The sequence below is a fragment of the Melanotaenia boesemani genome, chromosome 17 (genome assembly GCF_017639745.1).
Source record: "Melanotaenia boesemani isolate fMelBoe1 chromosome 17, fMelBoe1.pri, whole genome shotgun sequence".
NCBI lineage: Eukaryota > Metazoa > Chordata > Actinopteri > Atheriniformes > Melanotaeniidae > Melanotaenia > Melanotaenia boesemani.
The window spans coordinates 10676871-10699547 of NC_055698.1; the positions used below are offsets into that span (position 1 = coordinate 10676871).

Below are 22677 nucleotides of genomic sequence, written 5' to 3' on the forward strand. Positions count from 1 at the left end.
TGTAGACAATGCATCATTGTGTCTGCTGTGTGGTTTTATAGGAAAAAGGCCCAAAATGTAGCAGTTTTATAATGAAAATGCAGAAAATTTGACAATTTGGGTGTTCAGGTGACATGTTGATACAATCATACATTTTTCTTTTTGTTTCGTTGTGTTATTATACAAGTCTGAGAGCAAAGTAGGAAAGTAAAATAATATTTCTGTTGTAGATTGCACTAACTGTAGGAGAAGGTTGTTTTTGGTGACACTGGTTTGTCTGTGTGTCTGTTAGCAACAAAACTCAAAAAGTAATGGACAGATTTTGATGACATTTTCAGGAAATCTACAAAACGGAATAACAAAGAAGTGATTCAGTTTTGGGGGTGATCCAGATAATTTTTTAAGGATTCTTTATCCTTAAAGAATCTGGGAACATTAGTAAAATTTGTCACATCTGGGTCTTTCGCTGGTGAAAACAAAATGTTGCTCAAGCTTAACACTGTTGTCTTAACACAGCTTTAAATATGACGAAAAGTTGTGTTGTGGTTGGCTGCCATAAACATAGTTATTCCACAGACAACAAGAAATTGTTTGTTGAACTACCAAAAAGACACAAAAAGCCAGAAAGATACGATAACTAACTAGCTCTTCTACTAAGAAAACTGACTTCATCGGTTTTGAAATGAGACTTACCGAACACAAATGCAACATATAGGCTATATTAAAAGTAAACTTTGAATAAAGATATGAATTGATTATGAAATTATTACATTTTAATTGATGAAGTCACCCTCCTCAAAGAAATACCACTATTTTTTTGGTTCCACTTAAGAACTGACTTTTGAGGTTCAGAGTAAATTTCAGAATCAACATGCTAATGGTTAGCATGTCGTTAGCAGCTAAGCGGTTCAAAATTAGGTTGAGGAACCAGCACCAGTGTGGTGCTCTGCTAGTGTGACGAGACCCACAAACTAAAATTACTATTTCAAACATATATCTTCTAGTAGCTGGGGAAAAAATTGGTGGGAGGAGACAAAGTGCCAAAAATCAGCAAACAAACTGTTTTTTATTGATGCGATTCCCTTATGAACTTTGGGACACTACTACTTACAGTCTCTTACTTTTGCACTCACAGAATGAAGTGACAGCTTCTCCATATAATTAGCTGCAGCTTCACTAACTTTGTTCTCAATTCCTGTCACCCTCTGCTTTGAACTTAGTCCAACAAAGCACATAAGCCTTTTGGAGACAAATGCACAATATTCCAGCACATTTTGTCATCTACACTGTTTTCACTCACCATCAGCTTCTCTGTTTCTCCCTGCTGATATCCCTCTCACCTTTTTTGCCTTCTCCTTTTACTGAGTCTTTCATTTTATGCCAGCAGTTCTTCCACTGCATTTTCCCCATGGAGAGTAAATGAAAGACAGAAGAAAATTATGGATTGCTGTTGTGCTGTTCTCCCCATCCTTTCTCCTGTTTGGACGTCTGGGCCTTGTTGTATGATCCAGTGGGACAAAAGGGAGAAAAGTCAGCCCACTCTGAGTCTGAGCTTAAATGAGAGGGGGGAAAAATATGATGAATGAAGTTAAAAGAAGAAAGAGCTGGGAGCTGAGGGAAGGAAAAGAGACAGAAATGAAAGATGGTGAAACAGAAGAGAACACTGATACTCTTTAGGTTTTGCTCTGCTGTCTTTGGCCATTTTCTCACATGAAAGAGTCATTTTGTGAAAGCAAGACTTCAAACTTTTATTTTGTAGTGAGCTCAGACGTGCTGGGAATCGGCAAGAAGAAGCTTTCACCAGTCAGCAGCAGTCTGATGTATATATTCACCAACAAACACCCCAACTGACACTTCACACGCACACACAGATACACAACTGATAATTCATTCCTTCTTTTGCTCTCATCTCCCACTTGTGTCAGAAGTCATTTTCCCTCCATTTTTCTTTCTCCTCTTCCTTCTATTTTTTTCTCACACCCTTCATTTCATTTTCACCTATGTTTTTAATATCTTATCTCCTCTTTGGGTTCTCCATTTTGAGCCTTGCATGCTGGGTATTTTTTTTCTTTCATGTCCACCACATGATAGGTTGTAGGGCTCAAAATATTTCCTTTAATCTTGAGTAGTCATCAAAAATCAACAAAATACCTCACTTTGTATTCAGATGAAAGCCTGAATTCTCAATTTAGATTAGTTAATTTATCTGTTCATCTTTGCGGTGGAGCTGCACCAAAGCAAGGATTTTGTTATCAGGATCATTCTAACTTACAGACTGACTATATATCTGTGTGTGCACCCTGTGTGTGCCTGCAAGTGCAATTTCTTTGAATCATAGCCACTCCTTAAGAAAAGCATACGTGAGTCAGTCTGTTGCTACACCACTTCATTAAACTGCTGATCATAACTGACACCTGAGAAGCAGACAGAAAATTCAATAAAGATTTCAACCATTTGAAAAAAGAACTAGAAGAAGAAAAAGCAGGGGAATAATACTCGTTGATGGAAGACATAGATTGCGGCTGTTTGATACCTGATAATTATGCAGAGCATTCATCTCCTGGGATGACGTGATGATTCAGTATGTTAAACACATGTTGGGCCCTCTGGACTGAGTGGTAGCTTCACACATGGAAAAGCTACAGCACAGCACTGACAATGGCAAAAACTTTAAAAATGAACAAGACAATACAAAGATCATATAATACTGTAAAACCTTTTTAATTATAATACTGAAATAGATCAACACTTTTGAATGGTTAAGTTTTTTAACTATGAAAGATGAGAGGATTACGAATCTTATTTAATATGCCTCTGTTGATAATAAAAAAAAAGAGAAGGTTGTTACTTTATTCTTGGTACTGTGGGCATAGTTCTTTATTCCTTACTTTACTATACACAACTCACAACAACTCATCCAGTCTAAACAACCAAATCGGTCCAGAGTTGGAGTTTTAATGAAGCAGACTCTTGTGACGAGCTAAAGTTAACAGCCTTCCCTTCTGCCTCAGGCATTTACATGAACGTGCTGCTTCAGGAGAGTCTGTAATTGAAAAAGTGTAAACAACAGTCTATGCAGAAGTCATGTGGTGTAAATGCTCACATGATAGCTCTGGTTTGAAAAGCTAAGGAATATTTTTTGCGACTTTTAGTTAGTGAAAACTTTGCTGAGCTTGTGGCACCTTCCAGAGCAGCTTTTAGATTTAGCTCACCCAAAGAAATGCTTATCTCTGAAAATTTCAGCCAGGGATGTGCGTTTGACACCCAGATGCAACAACTGTTTATTTCACATCTTTACTTTCCTGTTAAGCGTTGGACAACATTTAGGGAGGTTGCAAACCATTTTTACATTTCAAATGCGGCTGCCTTTTCAAACGATGAGCCATGTGTTTGTATTTTTCTTTTAAACCTAATAACGGTAGAGGTCTGTGTTGTGTTCCCTTTATTTACAAATGACCAGTGGGCTTTTGTTTTTTGGGGGGATTGAAGTGTCAAACTTTAAAATGTGACATTATTGAACTCACTAAGGGTCGATGGCATGCTTATACCCTTGTGATGTCACAAAGGGACGCAAAATTTGTCCCAAAATAATTTGCAAGTGTAGCAGATGAAAATGAAAGAAATCTTGCACATCTGTAGGCATGCTTAAGATGAATATCAACACAATGAGACAATGGCAACATTAATACTCTTGCTTGAAAGCCAGTTATGAAGCCATATCCCTGGAAACATAGTTGACTTTGAGATGTTTTAGCACCTGGTGATAAGAAACTTAGTATGTAACAACCAAATATATGAATTCCAGACTTTGAATCCTCTTTACACGTAGCTGTGTGAGTCAGGGAGATGTTAAAATGCATCATTTTAATAGGTTTCAAGCTGCGTTGCCACATAACAGTAGCATAATCTTAGAAAGAGAAATCGTTACTGTGATGGATTACCAGCTGATAGTTTCTGCTTTGAGGCAACGCTTATGGAAATTAGCAACTGCTTGAAAGGTATAAAATAAATATAAAAAATAATGTCATTTTCTTAGAAAGGGTCACAGTATGCATGGACTGTAGCTGGGTTATAGCATGCAATCTCTTTTTTTCTTTGTTTCTCACATTTTGATGGCAGGTAAAAGGCCTCACCAGACAGCAGCAACCCCATCGTCCTTTGTTTAACAAAGTCGGTGGTACGGTAGTCAGAAAGGATGTCCCATGACTAAAACAGTAGTTTGACTGTAAGCAAGATGCAAAATCTCTACCAGCTCACTCGCTGTCAGTGTGTATGAAAGTGCACATTTCTTAGTATGAAAAAAAAAAAAAAAAAAAAAAAAGCTTTCCGCCACTTCAGTGTCACATTTCACCTTGTAACTGCCAGTCAGGGAACACTGCACATCTCAGGGCAGGAAAAAGCTGCTGGTGTGTTTGCAAAGGCACCTCTCTTCACATGCTTTCCCCTTCCTGACGGAGTCCGGCAGCATGAGAACGGTAAGATAGTCGGGGAGAAGAGGAGGAGGCGTGGAAGGGACAGATTTTCAGCCTACAGGCGGGATTGGACCTAAATAAGGAGCACTAGTGCATAGTGGTGGGAGTGGCATTAACACAGCAGTCAGCCTTCAGTGCTGGGAAGCTGGAGTCAAGTTTATTTGTGTTTATGTGTGTGTGCAGAATCATGTGGAAGACGTGCACAATGTGTGTGTGTGTGTGTGTGTGTTCTCAAACTGTGCTTACAAAGGCAGATCTAGTGTGCAGTCCATTCCTGCAAAGCTGATTCAGTGTCAACAAAATCAAGGTTTATTGAAATACAGATAAATCACACACACGCACACACACACACAAATTTAAACACTGGATAAGTGGCACTGGGCTGGAAAACTGTTAGCCCTGTACTTTTTGAGAGATGCACACTTTAAAGCTTTCTGTGAAGCACTTTTTTTTACATTATTCCAGCTGCTCACATAAAAATTTATGGTTATTTAATATTTTATAGCACTTACATTTGGCTTGAGATCAGCTATGTAGTATCATTTTATAACTTTTGAGTTAATGCCGGTCATCTCCCAGAGTTTTATCTACTGTGCTCGACTTTGGCTCTGCTTTTGTTAATTCAGTCTCTTATCTCTCCCAGCGTTTGGTGTGTTACAGTTCATCCATGTCTCATGCTGTGTGTTTGAACGAGTTAGTCAATGAGTCACGTTTGTAAAGAGCCACTGCGTGTAGGTCATGATTGCGTTTTACGTACAATGGCACCCCCTGCCTGAACACTTGCTGTAGCTATAATTCTTCTGCTGTGAAGGCCTTGAGCATCAATCTCTCACAACACATACTTTGGAAAATGACTCCAGTGCGTGAACATTCTGGTGTGCACATATTTAATGTGTGTTTGCATATAAACACACACTCCCTCTTTGTCCGTACATCCTGAGTAGCACGAGCATGCATTGTGTGACTTCTGTAAAGGAAGTACACATCTAAATGAGGAGGTGGATCATTTGATTCTGCGTGTCTTTAGAAATATGGCTTCAAGGCTGCATGGTTTTATTAGTTTGTAGTGCTCATGATTAAGCATCTTATTCAACATACAAGCACTCCATGTGGATATGTAAATAGATGCCTTTTGCACACCCTCAGGCACATGCAAGCTCTCACACATACATGCACACACACTTTTGAATTTACGGCTCCTTTGAGTCTAGGCTGTTAATGGGAAGACTGCCACTTATCAACGCCAGCTTTAACGACAGACTGCTAAAAACAGGACGAAGAGTGATAGTTTGTTTTTCATCATCTCTCGCTGGGAAAAAGTGAAACGATGTTGAGATATATGGTATCTGCTCACCTGTAAGGCAGAATTATTAGGCCCCAGTAACTCCAGATTAGAGAAATAATCAACTAGAAGCCTGTGAATTTATACCCAACATGCTGTGTATCACTCACTGTGCATACTGGTATTGACATTCTCCCATCCCAAGACTCATCAATGTTCTTAACAGGATACACTTCAGCAGCAGCATGAAATTAAATGTTTTCCTGCCAAGATAAAAGATTAAACAAGCATGTGCACCCTTTAAAAAGAGGATTTTTTTTGTTCTTATTTTTAGCTCCTGTTTGTTTTGATTCATTCATTTGAACCAGTAGAGCCATTTAAGCTTTGAAAATATGACCATTACAATTAAAGGCTCAAAAATGCTCATGTAAATCTCCCTGTGCACATTCAATTAATTTTTTTTATGTTTTATTCTATTCCAGTTCTTGGAGAAAGAACATAATTACACATTTTTCCTTGTATAGCTCCACAACATTAAATAAAAAATATTACTTTTGTCATTTTGCTTCAAAAACATAATAATAATAACAATAACAAAATCAGTATTCAATTTAATCAACTTTGTAAAAGACACAAATATTAATACTGCATAATGAGCACATCAATATCAGGAATCTTAAAAGTCCAGTGTAGGAAAAGCCAAAGACCAGCTGAACTGTGCTTCTATTTAAATGGTTTGCTGCTTTTTCTCTTAATAGAGAATGTAAAGCCCTGAGAGCATGCACATAAGATGAGGGAACTGAGACAAAGCCAACAATTTTATGATAGAAAAAGATAAACACTTCTTATCACAGAAACAGTGGGAGGCAAATGTTATGCATTTCCCAGTGCAAAGCATTCATTTTGTTTATTTGCACAATAAGTTATGCAAATCATGTCACAAATCATGTCCAATTAAAGTACCTAAGGCACAGTGCAACCTCATGAGCATGAAGCAGGTTAAAGTGTGCAGCAGATCTGGATAACATATTATGCAACAAGGGAATTGGAGTGCATAGTTTGTCACAGCTTTTGTCATTGTTGGCAGAATTTTCTGGCCATTCTAGGATTTTTGAATAGGTCAAGCTGTAACAATGAGATGCTTGTAATTTTCTAAAAAATATTATAAATATTTCTTGACTCTCAATGTCAAACATGGGAACATTTGTGGCACTATCAGACTGAAGCTGTCAGTTTTCATTAGGATGGGCCGAGTGATTCCAATTTCAAAGCTCTCTTATTTCAAACCTTCAAAGATTCAAGTTGCTGCACTAGTCACAAATGTTTGATTTGCACCTGATTGGCAGTTAATTGATAGACAGACATAGAATGATATCCTGAGGCCAGTAGCCAGGACAGAATACCTCCAGAATTTGAGAGTATTGAGGATGGAATGAGTCCAGACCTCAACCCAACTGGCTTAGCTGCACCAATAAGGTTCCTGAAGATGTAGAAAGTTTTGTTTTTCATGTCACAATTGACAGTTTGCTCATAATAGTGTTAGCCCTCAACTGCAGCATTTACCAAGCAGGCAAGGAAGCAATACACTTCTGTTTACATACAGACTTTCCAAAGAAGTAAAAATGTCCTTGTATGATGGTAGCGATTTCTATTTATTGAAATTTACCAGGACAAATTCAGTGAAGCTGTATTGACTTCAAAAACTCTACAGAAACGAATGTTGTTGACACACCAGCATGTTCAAGAGATACCCGCCCTAAATGATGAGTTGAAATTTGGACAAATGTTGGCAGTTCTATGATAATTTTGTTTGTGGAATAATTAGACAGATTAAGCTCTTTTCAAGTACTTATTTTCCAAAACTCTTGCCCTTAAGGGTTGCCGCAGGCTGCACTCTAGGAAAAACAAGGGAAGAAAAGAAAAGAAAAATGGAAACATAGCCAAAAGAAGAAAGAAAAAAGGAAAACAATGTGGTGGCAGAGAACCTTTGGTATTTGCACTCCTAACCACATGTTTTATATAAATTCCACTCAGCTGTGATCTAGGGGATTGCAAAGCACAGACACTTCTCTTGTGCACCATTTGTTTCCCAGCTTAAGCAAATCTCCTGACATATTTTTACAGCCTGTGTTGACTTTGTTTTTTTTTTATCTCTTTGTATTCTTATAGTCACGTTTTTCGTCCTTGATTTTACCTTTTTTTCCCCTCTCTCTTCTTCATCCCTGGGAGACACGGTACATAGCAGCCTAATTAGTTACCAAAACACCTTGTGAAACATGATAATGGATAAAGCGCACCATATTGTGCACGGACACACTCTTGTGCACAATAGCCATGCTGTGTCAAAAGGATTTTCCTGGCATGTAATTAGACACTTGTTGCATGTGACCAGTTGCACTTGTGCTTATTTAGTTGTTGGAGAATCAAAGGTTAACATTGCCTTTCCTGCTCTAAACAAACTGTCATTGATTTTCTCATTAATGATGGGGATAATTCAACTGAATTTACATGCAATACAGTGTAGAGAGGCTGAAGACTACATTCTAACTCGTTATTTTAGTCTGCAAACCAGAAAATATAGAATTATGACAAATACATTGAGAACTGTACAAGGACAGCGATCAAAGGAGATGCACAAAAACAGGACGAATGTTTGTTTCAGCCTGCAGTTAATTCTAGATCGACTGCTTTTTTGTATGTACTGACGCACAAATACACACACATATGCATATAACAACACTGCTACCTCCCCGACATCCCTCCTCCTCCTTCTCTTCCGCCTCTGCCTTCCCTACTCTCCGTCTTTCTCTCTCTGCCGGTCTTTGATCATCCTTCCCACAGGAGCAAAGGAAGAGCGATGGGTAGAAAGTCAATAGCATTGGTTGGGCGCTCCATCGGTCAATGTGTCCCTGTTAGCCCTGCTGGCTAATCAGATCTTCTTCCCAACCTCGTTGTGGGCTTTATTAGTGGTATCCCTCTGCAGAGCAAGGGGAAAAACTGAGAATCACAACAAGGAAGAAAGTAAAGCAGATCATGAAATTTTGAATGTAAAATTGGAGCTTTGTGCTGTATTTTGAAGAAAAAAAGAAAGTGGCTTAAAGCATTACAGCTTTGCACAGCAGGAATGCATCGCTACAAACACAGAGAACGCATTCCTCATTCAGAGTCATTTATGAGCATGATCGAAATGTAACGCTTGGATGTTACACCCATAACACTAATGCACAAAAATGAAAAAGAAGCCTGTACTAAAATAGCCAGGGTAGATTTAGGAGCCTGGCTGCAAAGATTTATTTTGATTCCACTACAAAAGCCTTAGTGCACACACAGAAATGTTTGACGATCACGACTGGCTCTTGCAGCAGGGATTCAAGTACATCAAAAGCTGTTGAATCAGATCGGAGGTAAGAGATCTATAATCAAGTTTTCCCACACCAAACTTAATCACTTAGTAATGGATTTGCCTCGGTCATCTTCTCATCCTATGGATACAGCTGCTGTTGCTTCAGTGGCAGCTAAAAATATTATGTGTGGGTATGGGAAATCCCTCAGTATTAATATTTCTAGCACTGCTGTATAAAGAAGGGGGCAGAAAAGAGGTGAGAGGAAACAGTGAATATATAAGTAAATACATGATTTATTTTATTTTTTTTTTTTCCCATCTGCCTCTACCCACCTCCTCATAAGCAGTTATGGTCAAATCATCACTGACAGCTATCTATATTGTTTCATAATAAGGTATCATCCTTGTGGCAGAAGTAGAAAAGGTTGAATGTGTACACCATCATTTATCAACATGGAAGCTGCATCTCTGTGTTTTTGAGTCCTTATTACGGGTTTATGCAGTGGGCAAATGTAGCTAGTTTATGTTGAGAACACACCTTGATATTACCTGTGATTTTAAGAGGCTTGTCTGTATGGTCTTGGTGACAATTAGAAGCAGATTTGACTGATTTTTTTGGCCAGAAGAAAGGGGCTGGAAAGTACTTTGAAGCCAATGGAAATCAAAGAACCATGACCCCTACCACCACCATCTGCGTGACAGTGGATGACGGGCAGATTTAAGAAAGTCAAGAGTAGGTTTCACTTCTTATTTAAGGTGGACCAGTTTCTCCTTTACCTTGATGATATGATGTTCGAGCTACTGGCGTTGAGTTTCTAAGGCTAGTTTGAGTGGCTTTGTTATCTACTGGAAAAAAATTATTTAATTTATTGTGCCTTGTTAAAGCCTTTCCTGATTTGCTGGCTGAGGGTGTCTTAAGACTGGGACAGTGTGGTATGGCCCAGCAGGGTCTACACAGTGCTGGAACAGTTGAAAACTAATTCATCTTGTCAGCGCTTTGCAAGCTGCTCACCTCTCCCCTCCTGCTGATGCTGCAGAAATATATAGATAATGGATGAGAAAAAAAATGAATAAAATATAAATAATTGACATGTTTGCGTTACTCCTGAAGAACTTCTTTCACCTTGCTTCCTGTTTGTTTTTGTTGTGATCTCCTATGTCTGTCCTTGATCATTTTCTACAACCTTGCGTGTCATAATTGCTCCATCCATTCATTTACAGACACACATACACACATGCAATTTTTACAAGCGTGTAAACAACACATCTCATACCTACCACTTAGCTTAGTCACTTTGCTGGGGACGCAAGTGGCACAACATTGAATTAGTTTTATTTTATCCCTAATTATTTTTTGCCCGAGGATTATTGCAAAGCGATTTGTGCAGAGCAGTGGAAAACACGGGGGATGTGTGAACGTCACCTTGTTTCATTTGTCAGCCTTGATTTGTTTGCTGTAAGTGTAATTGACTTATGTCTGCACAAAGTGGGGGCCAAATGAACAGAGAATGGATTTCTCCTTTTTAACTTTTAAAGGTTTTATGTCACTCAGTAAAGGATTATATACTAGGGCTTTTATAGAAGCTTTTTTATCATGCTTCATGTGTTATACATGTTGGTCAACTACTCTGGGGACCCAGTGTAGATGCCCTGAAGATAAACCAGTCACACTACTTGCTGACTGGTAGACACTCCAGGCGAAATACATCTGTGTGTATGTATGTGTAAACCATTATGTTGCACTTACTCTAAATCCTTGTGGGAAATAAATTTAAGAAATAGATCTAATTTAAGATGATGGAACACTAATCTCTGTTTAAGCATTAGTATAATGGTCCAACACCTTTTAGCTTATTCACACTCACTGTGTGAATAAGCATGTGAATGTGAATATATTTGCCACTCTCCTCTTAAAACAACAATTTGCAAGTCCCAAACAGTCAAAGTAAGGCATCGTATGACTGTTCACAGTATAAACTGCTTTGTTGTTTCCAGCAGTGCACTGGTTTTCTCTTTCACACTCTGAATTTCAGATTCCATGATTGTGCTATTTGCACATTTTGTCTTGTTTTCACAGCCAGCTCTGCAACACATTTTTTTTAAATCATCCTATTTTCTTTAGAGTAATTTATTTGTTTCAATCTCCTTAAGTTTCTGCTCATATTTTCTCCTTTTTTTTGCACTTCTCCCCTTCCACGTCACATTTTTCCCTTAAATCTGCCCCTCGTGCTTCCTCCTTTTCTTCTTCTAGAGACGCTGGTCTCTGACTTCACTGCAGTTTGTTTGACTGCGGTGGATTTTCCTCACCATCAGCATTTAGCATCAGAGACATCTGAGAGGCTCTCCCACTCTCACAGCTCCACTAAGATCCGTGAATACGCCGTGATGTCACAGACGTTTTAATATTTACGTTCAGCCTTGTGCTGAAGCTTGGCCTTCTTTACAAGACATACAAAGGAAATTCAACTGTTCAAGTCAGAAAGATGTCAGTCGTGCCTGAAATATTGGTGGGTAAAGGGATATGTGGCAAAGCTGTGGATAAGATTTACGCATCGTTACTGCAGCTCTTTGGTCTTATTTTTAACTTTTTTGAAAATACAATTCATTGCCAAAACTAGCAACAATCTAAAACTGATCAATGCACAACAGCACTGGTCAGAATTATTTCCAAGCTTATTTTTTTAAATATCTAAAGATATAAATGCAAAACTACTCTGCATATATTAATAACAAGTCAAATGAATCTGCACTTAATTTTTATTATTCACATGAGTTCTGATTTTAATTCACAAAAGGTTTCTGGTTATTTCCATTTTCACTCCTACAGCAGTGAGGACAAAAAGCTGCATGAGTGTATCAGAAATACTTCTACAAAAGAACAGCAGTGCTTCCAAAGTCTACACGGCAATCACCAAAGATTCTCAAATCTTGTTTCAGGAGGTCATAATGCTGTCGACAAGCTGTGTAGGTCTGAACTCTTAAGATACTTCCAAAACAAGCTGTTAAGAACAACAACAGCAGAAAAGAAACACTACTAAACTCAGTGAAAATTACTGAGATTTGTAAAGAAAGAAAGAAAGAAAGAAAGAAAAACACTCTGTATGTTTGGAGCCAAAGTATGAAGATGAAAGAAGTATACTTTATACTTTTATCATTTTCTATTAACGTATAAAAATACAAAGCTCTCTGAGAATTCAGGTCATCATCTTGCGGTGTTTACGGTGGTAAACAGGGTTTGGGGTGAAGTCTTTCAGCAAGACAACAGACAACAGCAAAAGAACAGCTGTGAAAGAAAAGGGGATTTTGCCGATAATGTCTTTGATCTGAATTTCTTTGATAATCTTTGTAAGACATTTGAAGTTTGCCATTACTAAAAACAAGCTTTCCTCACTTCCTTAGGAGTTTTTCAACATGGAAGGTGCCCTTAAAGTATGTCACATTCACAAATGAAAAACGTATCAGTCTCATTCATGAAAAAAATGTTTTCAGGATGAATATGAACATCCCTTTGCGATGACAGGGCTGTTTCAACCCTCTGTCAAATCATAGTACAACATGAGAACATATTGTCTATTGTTCCTTTAATTAGGATTAAAAAAGTATTCAGATAGATCTTGTGGTTATGTAATTTCTGAGCAGGGGCCTAAAATTAGGCACAAGCCTTAAATTGTTAATTGATGCTAAGCAGTGTAGGATGACCTTCTGCAGCTGTTTACTGGGACTACAGAAGAGAAACTGGTTATACGTCACTGTACAGCAGTTATATGTGGATAAAACGGTGGTGGTGAAGTTTGTTTTTTTTTTTAAAAAAGGTCAACATCTTGACTGTAAATATATAAAGAGTTGGAAATTACAACATGTGGCTAAATGTTTTCCTCTAAACTTAAATCATTTAAACATGTAACACTGGAGAGGTAGCAGAAACTAACAGCAGGCAAAATGAAGCTAGATGATTAGAGATGCCAAAAGAAATAGTGTACAACATTTTTTCAGTTTAATTTATTTCTTAAGATATAATAAAACTGTGTCCTTAGAATGTACAGGTCGCAATAACTGTCCAGCTCTGTATCCTCCATAGATCACTTGTAAAGTCATTAACATTTCAGATATGCCTCTTTGTCAGCACAGCTATTAAGCAGCATGATTACTGCTTTAAGTATCAGGAACTTTAACAGAAATTGAGAGCACTGAAGGCAACTTCATCAAGGCCAGATCATGCCCTTGGGCAAAGTGACACGGTACATTACAGCTTACCCAACAAGAAAGGATGAAAAGGCTGATAGAAATATAATGTGAGTGTGTGAGAAACGCTTCCTGCAGGAATTAAATCTTGTGTGTGGGAATGAAGCGCCATTTTAACCTTAACTGGGCTGCACGGTCTGCTTTTCTTCTTCTGCTGCAGAATTAGGGATGAGTCATACACACACTCATACACACACAACTATACTTAACAGCAACAGTTTAGAGCTCAGCCACACGTATTAAAGAAGTCTTTTTCACAAAGAGATGAGACTAAACATTAATTTGGCTGTGCTTGTGATTATATGTGTGTGTTGTTCACATCATTGCTGTTTGTGTGACAGACAGAGCTGAGTTAAAGCTCACACAGCACAACGTTGACAAGTTATAGCTTCACAGGATCCAGTATGGGAGGAATAAATACACACACATTCACAATGACGCAAACACACATTAAAATACACACACACTTCTTCACCCTCTTCTTTCCACCCATCATTTATTGGCTAATGTCTCTCCTCTACTCAGCCATCAAAATCTTGCTGCTGTATCTATTTTTCTTCTTTTTTTTTATCCTCCCTTTTCCCTCCTTCTGGGGAAAATTCAGCAGCATCAGCATTGTGCTTACCTTTCACTCTGAGAACACACACATGCTCTCTCTCACACACACACCAACACCGTCTGAATGACTAACATTTAAAGACGAATTACCTGATTTAGTCTCAGTCTGGTCATGCTTGTAAACATGCATACAGTTGAGGAAGAGATCAAACACACACACACACGTGTAAAAAACTATGTTCAAATAAGTAAAACTGCATGTGAGCATTGCAGCCATGCAAGCATAAATCCCCTAATAGTCATACAGGGTCCAATGAAAGAGTTTTTCACCGTAATTTATCCTCACCTAGCTCAGGCTTATAGTTGGATTTTTATATTATGACATGCAAATATGTTGCTTTACTTTTAGACCCACTACCACCTCATCACAGCATCTTCACTCTCTGCCCTCATGGTCAACATCCTGCACATTTACTTCCGTCTCCCTGTCTGTCTGTTTCTCATTCCCATGGGTAGTGGTGGAATAATTGGAAGCAGGGGATCTTCATTCAGATGATGCCGAGGCCAGTTGGGTGGAAAGCCCCCTTAATAGACCTCTGCTCTCTCTAGGCACATGCTCACACATGCACTTTTGCTTACACTTGCACTCATATACATCATGTATAAACTTCTATGTCAATGCAGCCATGCACGCCTACACCTGCTTGTCTCCTCAGAGGACCTCATTTCTGATATTACTCAGCTTTCTATATAATAGAAACAGCCAATGACATCCAGTACCTGTGCTATTTTTCTTAACTTTTGTGCCTCTCACATCCTGTGTCCTTCACTCGCTCGACTTCCCTTCGTCAATTTTCCTCTCACTTGAGACACCTGTGCTGCAAATACATTCTTTTGTATGTCTCAGTTGCAATCATATTTTACATCTCTCCCTTGATAAGAACCCCCCCCCCCCCCCCCCCCCCCAACTTCAGCAGATATTTTCACAGAACCAGCTGCATATCTTAGATTACCACAGCCCATTCCACGTTGCAATATTTATTCTTTGCAACCATCACACGCAGAAGCCAGCATCTGTGTGCTTTCTGTGTGTCTCCATTTTGTTTCCTTTCAGCCTGCAATATGATTCAGAGCCATATCTGGCTCAAACCAGATGATCATGCTGCAAGAATCCTTCCCTGTTTGTTGGCCTGAGCCTTATTCGCAAATGTCTCATATCCAAAATTTACATCCCTCTGCGTCCATTCGATGAGAGGCCCACCTTCAAGGCAAAAGTTACTTGAGAATGAGAGTAATCTATTTATAGGAGGAGTGGGAGGGAGCGGTTGCATTACCTATAGGAGTTCAGTATGTGCCTGACTCGGTCTGATACAAATCCCCCTGGATTATAGCCTTGATGTGAGCCCCTTACCCATAGTGCCCTGCTTGACTAAGAATGCCTTCCAACTCAGTTTGTGGTCAGCGAAGGCGTATTTGCATATTTTCCATCATTTAGCTGATATCCTACAGTGACAATCTTGAACAGAGAAGCAAAGTCAGGCATGCATCAGAGTCCTCTCCCCCCTTTTTTTTAGTCATCTCATCTTTCCTACACTTGTGTTCTTTTTTCACTTCCAATGTGATACTTAAGGATTAAGATGATCTCACAGGCTGCTTTTTAATGCAAAGCAATAAAGAAGTGTAATGTGGTAGATTGTAAAGAGTGGAATACATATGCAGCATGGGAGAATGTTTTGGAGCAGGAAATGAAAATGAAAGTGACAACTGGGATGGGAAATGTCAAGGAGGAGTTAGGTGGGCTACATTTTCCCTTGTTAGAATCTGTAATTCAGAAGATTAAAGTTTATTTATAGATGACTCCATCTGTGGTGACAGGTAGTCAATGAAAAGTGTAACTATGCCTTTCAATTAGCCTGTGTGTGTTCCTAAACTGTACAGTGATGTGGGTGGTAAACTGATTTGAAAGCTGAACCTGGCAAAGCTTGCTGTGGAAAGTTAGACATAATAAGAAGAGCCTCTTAACTAAAAGCTATCTTACTGGTTTTCTACACTGATTAAAGCATGCTGATATTTAGGCAGCTTTAGTCATTGGTTGTTAAAAATTAAAGTGTAAGTTTAGCAATATCCCACTATCAATTAACTTTTTCCTTAAGAAACTGGTTAATTCCATGACTAGATGTAAAGTTCTACCAAAGAAGGGTAATCTAAACACAAGCACAATGTCTATAATGCTGTGAAAATTTAGTTAGGAAATGGGGTAGAACAAATCCACCTTAAAACTGCATTTAGTGTTTATAAAAATTAAATATTACACATATAAATGTTTTGAAACATGGTCAGAAACATTCACAGTGTAAAGAAATATTAAGGGTATTAATTTGCCCACATGTATTCTCATGTTAAATAATTTAAATGAGAAACATTATCAAAAATATACAGGCTTACTCAGATATTTTAAAAGACAAAATGGACTATTATGAATAAGTAATATGTATTTGGATATTTTCTTTAAATACAAAAAGGCATGTTGCTAAAGCAAGTGAGTCTAAAGTCTCAACTCTGACCAGTACCTAGTTTTCTCTAATGCAGGAATGCCTAATTGTGGTCCTCAAGGGCCACTGTCTTGTTTCAAAACACCTGTTATAAATTGATCGCTAACATGCTTATGCAGAACTTGACAAACTGTTGGGGAGATTAATTTTATTTGAATAAGGTGTGTTGGAGCTGTGAAACCTGCAGGACACTGGCACTTGAGGACTAGAACTTGACCTAATATGTCTCTCCTTACTGAGGCCGCCTCTTGCAGTTTATTCTTCTGCCACTAGATGGCAAAACTCCAAGAGGCGTCAGACAACACAATCCAGACATGACGCAGCAAGTAAGACTATTTGAAACTCTGCTCTTGATTTATGACACTGAAATGTTCTGAATAAGTTTTTTAAAAAGCCAAAAGTTTAGAGTAAAATATAATAAATTTAAATGATTCAAGCCAAACGCACAGTTTAAGCGCAAATTATCTTATTACCTTGATGGAGTAAGGTTCTTTTAAGGAATAACAAGGACGATGCTAATTTGACTAACTTATCAATATTAGCTAGTCGGTTAGCTGCTAACATTACAATATAGAAGGGAAGAAACATACAAACAACAATGCTTTGCAAACATCGAAATAACACCATAGCTGTAATTAATTGTGCCATAAAGCAAACTGGGGAATTATGTTTAATTTAGCCTAAAGTGGATGCACCTGTTCGCCTTCAGAAGTCCGTTATAAACAAGGAGTATTTCCTGTTTCCTTTATTAACTTAAAGTGTCTTCTTACTTAACTGTGAAGACTTAGTTTCTGACTACTAAATACATTTAAGTGAGTTAATTTCTTTTGAAAGAATAAAAAAAAAATACTACACACTTATGTACTGCTGGGAAACCACGCAAGTCACTTTAGTACTCATTTCATGTAAAAAAAAATAAATAAAAAAAAATGTCCACTTTTCAGGCTTGGTACAAGGTTAGGACATTTTAAACCGTTATGAAACAAGATTAATAAGGTAATTTTGTTAAGGAATCGCTTAAATAAATGCCAAGAGTTGTGGAAACTGGGGTGAAACAATGTGCTTGTTTATTTACCTTAATTAATGGTGGCATAGTTTTGCAGAAAACTCAAAACAATAGGAACCAACTGAATAGAAAAAATTTTTATTACAAAGCTGCTAAAATGACACTCTGTCTTACAGTTTTTGCTTTTCAAATGACATCAGTTGAATTCGGGTTTTGGTCAGTGAAGGCTGAATGCTATCTAATATGGAAGAAGGCCAATTGAATGTGCATGAGTGTGTGTTGGCTCCAATAATTCAGGCAGTGTTTTGCTGCTGTCTTTGGTCAGCTGTCGGGTACACTTGGGACACTTTGCCTCAACATTAAAGATCTAGCATGCTAATATGTATTGATATTGAAGTATGGATTAATTTACTACCTGTACTTGCAGCAATATTATTTGATCTTTAAGACATGTGGTGCACCAAATTCCCAAGCAAATACTACACTGCATACAAGTACTTTAACTGTTTATTACTATAGTTGATTTTATATCTTAGAGCTGCAATAATTTATGTTATTAATCTGTGGTAACAATAATTTTTATAATTCCTGTTTATAACAAAAGACACTGATTTTTCAAGCATTTTTACATCAGAAGAGTGTTTTCATCATTGGTCTTAAATTCTGGTCTTTGAGGGCCATTATCCTGTGGGTTTTAGATTCTTCCAGGCTCCAACGTACCTAATTCAAATTTAGTGAAAACAACAGCTTGTTATGTTCTGCACAACAACCCTCCTACAGCCCATGTGTATTTAAACAGGGAAACATCTTGGGTTTACATGTCTCAAATGTTGTTTATCCTGTATGTTTGTACTGGAATTATCATGCATATCCTTTTGCCTTATTTTCAATCTTTGGGATGGCTCCAATTCTGAGCCGGATCATTTATATAGCTGAGAATGTCAAAAAAAGAAGAAGAAGAACAAAAAAGTACCCTATATCAAACACAAATATCAAATATCTTTCTCTTGGGTTCATTTGTACTGAGAATGATTTCAGATATTGGAAAGTTAAACATAAAATAAGCAAAAACATTGTATCTAATGTCGAGTTAAAATAAAACAAGGCTTTCAGAGACCCCAACACCAAAACCTCAAACATTGCCAGTTGAATTTTGGATTTACAAATATCTTATTAGACTGAATGTTGACTCAGTCTGACAATTTTGTGTATGCTGTCTGTTGAACTGTTTGTTCATTTCTGCACTGGCTGTGTTTCAGACTCACTGCAAATATATGTCTGCCTTTACTGTCTCGCTGATGGAGAGAAAAGCTATTTAGATTAACTGTCCTGTTGGGGTCCTGACATTTTAATAAATTGTGGACAATTCTGAAAATCATTATACAAAGTTGACTATAAATGCCTGTGGGAACAGCTGGCTTAGGTTAAGCTAGCTCAAAAGAAGCAGGCTTTATACCTAACCTAGCAAGCGACTTTGCTGTTAATTTATTTGTGTGACTTATTGTCTGGCTTTCCATTTGTTTTCAGGTTAACTGGGTTCCAGCTGCCTTCACCCATAGTGAGCACAGGCTCCAGGCTCACCTTGTGGCTACTGTCAGACTACGCAGTCAGCGGGCAGGGATTTAAAGCAGTCTATGAAGGTAACGGAGATCAAAGTTTTAATATTAAAATGTTTTTTTTTTGTTTTGTTTTTTATCTTGCTGCATAAATGTTCATACAGTTAATGTGATTTTAATTTCAAAGAGCTTAAAAATTCCACACGAGTTTCTTCCTTGATTTGTGATGCCTTTATACTTTTCTGCATCAAGGATCTCACATCCATAATTGATGTAAATAACTTTTGATATGAAAAGCTTTTTCCTGACTAAAAGGGTTTAAACAAAAGGGAAAGGATATGGTGTGACTCGTTATTAATTTAGCTAATTAGATTGTTTCACTGTTTAGTTTTTAGTCCACTTGATCTGAGTATATGCTTTAACTGCCCAGACCTTTATCATGGTGACACAGACTGCTTTATTACCTGTGGTGGGAGGATGTTAATGGTAGTACTGGTGAATACCATGCAAGAAAATCTGTAATGCTAGGGAAAAGGAACTAGAAGTGACTAATGATGCTAATTACCAGAGAGGAGTTTATCAGTGTTATAGGGATACTGTAAATGCGAGGCTGTGGTTTACTGGATGGAGATCAGGATACTCATAATACCAAAGACCACATAAAACCAAAGACAAAGAGTGAGCCTGTTAGCTCCACTGAGAAGTGATTGGGGCTTTGTGGCTGTCTTTTTTATTTGTTAAAAATGAAACTACCCAATTGTCTGACCTCTGATAATGCAACTATCTTTTGCTGCAAATACTTTTATTATATTTTAATTATATGAAACTGTTAGACATATTTTGCCTTTTTGAGTACTTTAACTACTTGAGATGGCAATTTCTTTTGTTTATGTACTACAAAAAACCATTGACTTTGCATGTACAGACTTTACAAGCAATGGCACAGACTTTCGACAGTGAAGCAAAGTGCACTATGTAAAATAATGCAAATCTTAAATTGTGTGCCTGAGAGAGTTGTTGAAGGATATTAAGCCTGTTGAGTAGAAGGGAAATGGGTACAAAGTCATAATTACCTGTCTCCTGCCTCACATGACACTGGTGAGACCAACAGCAATGGCCTGTGCCATGTGGGAAAAGAGAGAGGCTCCATTGTGCTGACATGTGGCGCTGGCCTGTAGGTTACAGTGAATGTTAGTTGGAGGGTGAGAAATACACAGGCTATGCAAATCACAGAGGGTCCACTGTAACTGAATTGACTGGAAACTACCAGCAATACGTTCTTATTAGAGTATAAACATACTTCTATCCTATTATCACAAACCTTTTCTTCCTTCCCTCATTTAGTCTGTTGTGTAAATTTTTTGTCAGATCAGCTTAGCGGTACTAAAACTTCAGTGTTATTTAGGTAAACTGACAAGACGAATCTTTATGAGACAAATAAATTGAAAAATCATTTAAATAGCAATAGAGCTCTAGACATTTTTGTACATGTGATATGTGCAATGTCAAGTTAAAAATTGAAAATAAATCTGTTTTAATTAAATCTTGACAAGAAGGTAAAGTGGGAGGTTTCAAATAACTTTTGCGTAGTTAAACTGGCCTGGAAATCAAGAAACTCTAGGAAGATGTCGTATTACATCCTGCTTCTTTAAATTAACACAATCTGACTAGAAGCAAAGTTTACTGGGTCACTATTCTGCTCTGATTTAATAAGTTCACAGTTACACAGTTAGACCAGTGTACAATGGTCAGCAGAGAACTAGCTGGTGAACAGGAATGACCAAAGTTTTGTATATGAGATCGTCATTTAAAGCTAAAAATACAGGTATCTTGTGTTTTCACATGGCAGTTTTTTAAATGTGAAACACATGTTTTTTTTTTTCTTTTAATAATTTCCTTGTTATATGGTGTTCAATCTTGGTTGAGATCTGAATATCAGTTATTTGATATTTTGTTTGCATTGTTATTTTTTCCTAAACAGCTTGTTAGAATGGATCCTACTTCATTTCAGTAAATCGTGTTGGTCAAACACAAGGTTATATATGTAATCTACATAATCTAATTTTGCTGCCCAATAGAGAGCAGTTACTAGTTACATTATTAGATTAGAATGTACCAAAAATGATGGCATAACAAAGTTTTAAAAGGATCCCTTTATTCACTCACATCTCTCTGCTTTCTTACATGCTCTCAGTCATCGGGTGTTTGCATCCCCGTTAGAGATCAGCCCACCTGCTTATTTGGGGTTCTGATCTGGTGTCTGAAATTAGATATCTGCAGATACCAATATTTTCTGATACTACATCAGTTTAGGTGAACATTATTGTGATTATAGACATTTTTTTGTTGTTGTTATTGTGTGAGGTTTCAATAGGCTGTAGAAAATTATGTATCACATCTTAATAAGAGAGCAACTGATAAACAAAATTAAATCAGTCTAAATGTTTTCTCAAATATTTTTTAAGAAAAAAACCTCAAGTAAATAAAAGATGATGCCTGTAGTTACTTCATTATCCTAATGAAAACAAATGTGCTTTTTTATATTTAAGGTCTCAGAGAATGTGTTGAAAGGAAGCAGGATGTATGTGAATAATCTGGGAACACTAGCTGGTCTGACAGCGTTGCAGCTTTGCTGAAGAGGACTTCTGATGATCATAGAAACTACTGTTCAATCTGGCCGGAACATCTTCATGGAGCTGATTTGCAACAACTTTTAGTTCAGTTTGAAGATCCTAGGACAAATGGGACTGTGCTAGTTGCGAATGTTTAAAATGCTCCACAATTTTACTTTAGTGAAAGCATCGCTAACGCTGCACTGTGAAATAAACTCGTCATGATAAACAACCAAGTTGGAGAATACCCCGTCCTCCTTCACCTTCATCATGTCAGTTGCATTGTCGCAAGCAGTCTTTTCTGTGGGCTAATCCATTTATACATCCATTTTTACATTGTCTGCTGGAAGTTTACCGCTCCGCTGGAAAGATTTAGCAGGTTTCTGCCGAACTATTTTCTCTTCCCTTGCTAGCTAAACAACTTTTTTTTTTACCCTGGAAACCTTGGCTTTACACACATTACAAGTTGCTGTCTTGCTTCATTGTGTTGTTTCTCAGAATATGATTTTAACACACATCCATTCTTCTTGAGGTATCAAAAGCAAAGGTAGTGTGTAATTTTGCTGGAGAAAATGCATTGTTCTCTGTCTCTGAAGAACATTATCTGTTCTCTGAAGAGACATCTATAATTATGGTATTCTTTTTTTATTATTATTTTATATATATATAGTGATTGATGCTATTTAAGTTAGATCAAAACAACACATTATTTAAGCAGCCTTTGTTGTCATGCTGAAGGTTAACAACCCTTTATCTGTGAATCCAGTCTTTATTTGGTGTGCTTGTCATTTCATGAGACAAGCTGCTTAAAATGGCCACAGATGAAAACTGTTACTAATGTAGTCGTACTAGGCCTTTGAGTGTACCTCTGGTTATGGCTTCTTGTTGGTTTGCAGAGTCCTTATTGGTAGTTTCACTCAGTGGATGGCCTCCCGTTTTCACAAATTGGATAAATCTTTTTCTTTTTTCTTATACTGAACAGCTTATCACAGCAGAGCTTTTGGCAGTAAGAACCTGAGCACTCAAGCACCTTTTTTATTTTTTAAAGGAGTGTACCATCCACCATTTTGGTGTC

At 37.6% G+C, this 22677-nt stretch overlaps 1 protein-coding gene across 1 annotated transcript in view; it reads left to right on the top strand.

Annotated features, from left to right (window-relative positions):
- The window catches only part of csmd2 (CUB and Sushi multiple domains 2), a 237590-nt gene that overhangs the window by 14612 nt on the left and 200301 nt on the right, over positions 1 to 22677 (top strand). The window contains exon 3 of the mRNA XM_042012628.1: positions 18962 to 19074. Within this exon, the coding sequence (XP_041868562.1) occupies positions 18962 to 19074 (113 nt within the window). The remainder of the gene's footprint in view (positions 1 to 18961; positions 19075 to 22677) is intronic.